This window comes from Montipora capricornis, chromosome 9 (genome assembly GCF_036669925.1).
Source record: "Montipora capricornis isolate CH-2021 chromosome 9, ASM3666992v2, whole genome shotgun sequence".
Lineage (NCBI taxonomy): Eukaryota > Metazoa > Cnidaria > Anthozoa > Scleractinia > Acroporidae > Montipora > Montipora capricornis.
In genome coordinates, this window is record NC_090891.1 from 43,534,181 (window position 1) to 43,536,680 (window position 2,500).

General features: G+C 44.3%; 2 protein-coding genes across 2 annotated transcripts in view; both read left to right on the plus strand.

Moving 5' to 3' along the window:
* Window positions 1-2,500, plus strand: part of LOC138015326 (uncharacterized) — an 89,655-nt gene that overhangs the window by 12,144 nt on the left and 75,011 nt on the right. The gene's annotated exons all lie outside the window — the stretch shown is intronic.
* The window catches only part of LOC138015328 (uncharacterized), a 26,690-nt gene continuing 24,948 nt past the window's right edge, over window positions 759-2,500 (plus strand). The window contains exons 1-2 of the mRNA XM_068862330.1: window positions 759-828; window positions 1,692-2,500. The exon at window positions 1,692-2,500 is cut by the window's right edge and continues 98 nt beyond it. Of these exons, the coding sequence (XP_068718431.1) occupies window positions 1,694-2,500 (807 nt within the window). The 5' untranslated portion in view covers window positions 759-828; window positions 1,692-1,693. The remainder of the gene's footprint in view (window positions 829-1,691) is intronic.

Below are 2,500 nucleotides of genomic sequence, written 5' to 3' on the forward strand. Positions count from 1 at the left end.
GCCGTGCCTGAGTCGAACTTAATTCTTGTATTCCTTTCTTGTATTCCCTTCGGCGCATTATTGTAACGTGTTCCTTGACGCGCATGTGTCGTGGATTTCTCTACACGCGAGGACTTGTGGTTCAAAAAAGGAAATGGTACTAGCATGGTTCTGATCAGTGATCCTGTAGAGTCTCGATAAATGTTATGTTCTCCAAAAATTTGTCGGATCTTTGATACAGCGACCTAAATGCAAAGCCTTTTCGAATAGACACAGCAGATACGAGAAGTTTTAAGCGCTATTCACACGGCATAAACTAACCTAGGTTGGACCCGGGCTCAAATTAACCCGGGTTAGTTATCGTCATGTGAACGCTGCTAACCCGGGTCGACCTGTGTTAAATCCAACCCATCTCCGCAAGTAGGTTCGTCCCAGGTCGAACCTGTATGGGTTACTTTTGAAGAAGTGTCGTGTGAACGCAAACCTGGGTCGAACCTGGGTTAATTTTAATTTCAAACGTGCGCACTTGTGCGTTTACCCATCGAGCATTGCGTGTACGTATTTCATGACGATATTTTTTCCGAATATATGTCGTTCGGGTTCGTTAGTTGATCAGGGTTTGCAATCTCTACCATAGATATTATCACTGAAAAAGCAATATTTTATTTATTGCCATTTAAAACCTTCCTCCAACAGCAGAGATGACTACAGGCAGGCAGACAGGCCTCGCGTTGTTTTCTGGTGGCGGTATCCGGTCAGCGGCATTCAGTTCGGGCGTTTTGCGCAGGCTCTTACAGCGTGAGACCAGGATCGACTACCGAAGCTGCGTGTCTGGGGGCGGTTACACAGGTTTGGCCATTTTTTCCGAATATATGCCCTTTGGGCAATTCGAGATCTCCAATTCAGATAAGTGGCTGGCCGTTTTTGAGCAGAAACTGGACTATTTTTTCATCCGACTTCCGTGCATACGGCAAGAGCCACTGAAATTTAAATTGACCACTGAATCAGAACTCAGCGTGCGGGAAGATCTGTCCTATCCGACGTCAAGTCAATTGTTCCCAATTAAAGGGCCAGAAAACTATTTAACAGATTTTGTGGAAACTTTTTTGTGAACAAACTTTGGCGCCTCAACTGGTTTGCCAGCGAGCGGCGATTCGAGCGTCATCTGTTGTGCTTTGGCTGTTATTTTTGCTTTTTCTAACTATTTTAAGACGACTTCAATCTATTATTTTTGAATCAAGTGTAAGAAGACGTCCCAAACTTTATTGATAATTTCCTTTCGCCAGGGAAGATCGACAACAACGTCGTTTACGCACAGAAATGCACCGTTTCCAGTGAAAGGGAAAATGATTGACAGGATAGCACAGTTTTGACTGCCGCGCGCATTGCGGGCGCGGGTTCCGTATGCACGATTCTTCTCTCTAAACTTTTGCGATTCGTGAAACGAAGCCACACTGACACCAAGGCTTTAATTAGAAAAAGTTGCCTCCAAATCTTCACCATGAATAAAACATTATCGCCCTCCATTCTACCATAGAGATTATCACTAAAAAGCTTTTAGGGCCTGTGTCTTGAGGTGAGCAAAGATCATTATAGATAGAAAAGCCCTGGTTCGTCACTTGATCAAGGGGTTTGCAATCTCTACCATAGAGATTATCACTGAAAAAGCGATATTTTATTTATTGCCATTTTAACCCTTCCTCCAACAGCAGAGATGACTACAGGCAGGCAGACAGGCCTCGCGTTTTCTGGTGGCGGTATCCGGTCAGCGGCATTTTGTTCGGGCGTTTTGCGCAGGCTCTTACAGCGTAAGACCAGGATCGACTTCCTAAGCTGCGTGTCTGGGGGCGGTTACACAGGCTCGGCGTACGTGGACTGGAAATATAGGAATAAAAATGTTGATGACCCAGAATGGCACGAGGAATTTTTCGAGCACATGAAGAACAGATCCGGGTTGATGTGCAATTGGCAGATACCTCGTCATGGCATTGTTGATACCGTCTTAATCGTGTTATTGAGTCTTTTTGTTTGTGTCCTTATGCCATTATTTATGTGGGGTTGTTACGCTTTCCCGGTTGCTTATGCCATTGATTTTCTCTTTGGAAATTTTCTGCGAGCAACTAATAATACGGTTGTTAATAATACGGTTGTTAATGTGGAGCTCTTAGACGGTGAGAGCGATCGCATTGTCTTGTTTTCTGTCTTAGCTGGGTTATTTGTCATTTTCTTCCGTTTGTCTCAGTCTCAGTGCATTTCGAAGTATCGCCATCAAGTTTACTTGCTGTCAAGTACTTCCGGTTTGTTGTTTGCGTTTACTTTCATCCCATTCTGCATTCGGTTTCTTTCCGAATACACCTTAATCTGGACGCGGTTACTCGTCCTTTTCTTTAGCTTTGCCGTGTGGGCGTTCTTTCCAGTTCTCAGACAAAAGGCCTCCTTTGTTGTTGTGGTTTACATGTATTCCTACGTTATTTACTGGAAAGTTTACCAACAGCCTACCTTCGGTGTGCAGTACTCGGAT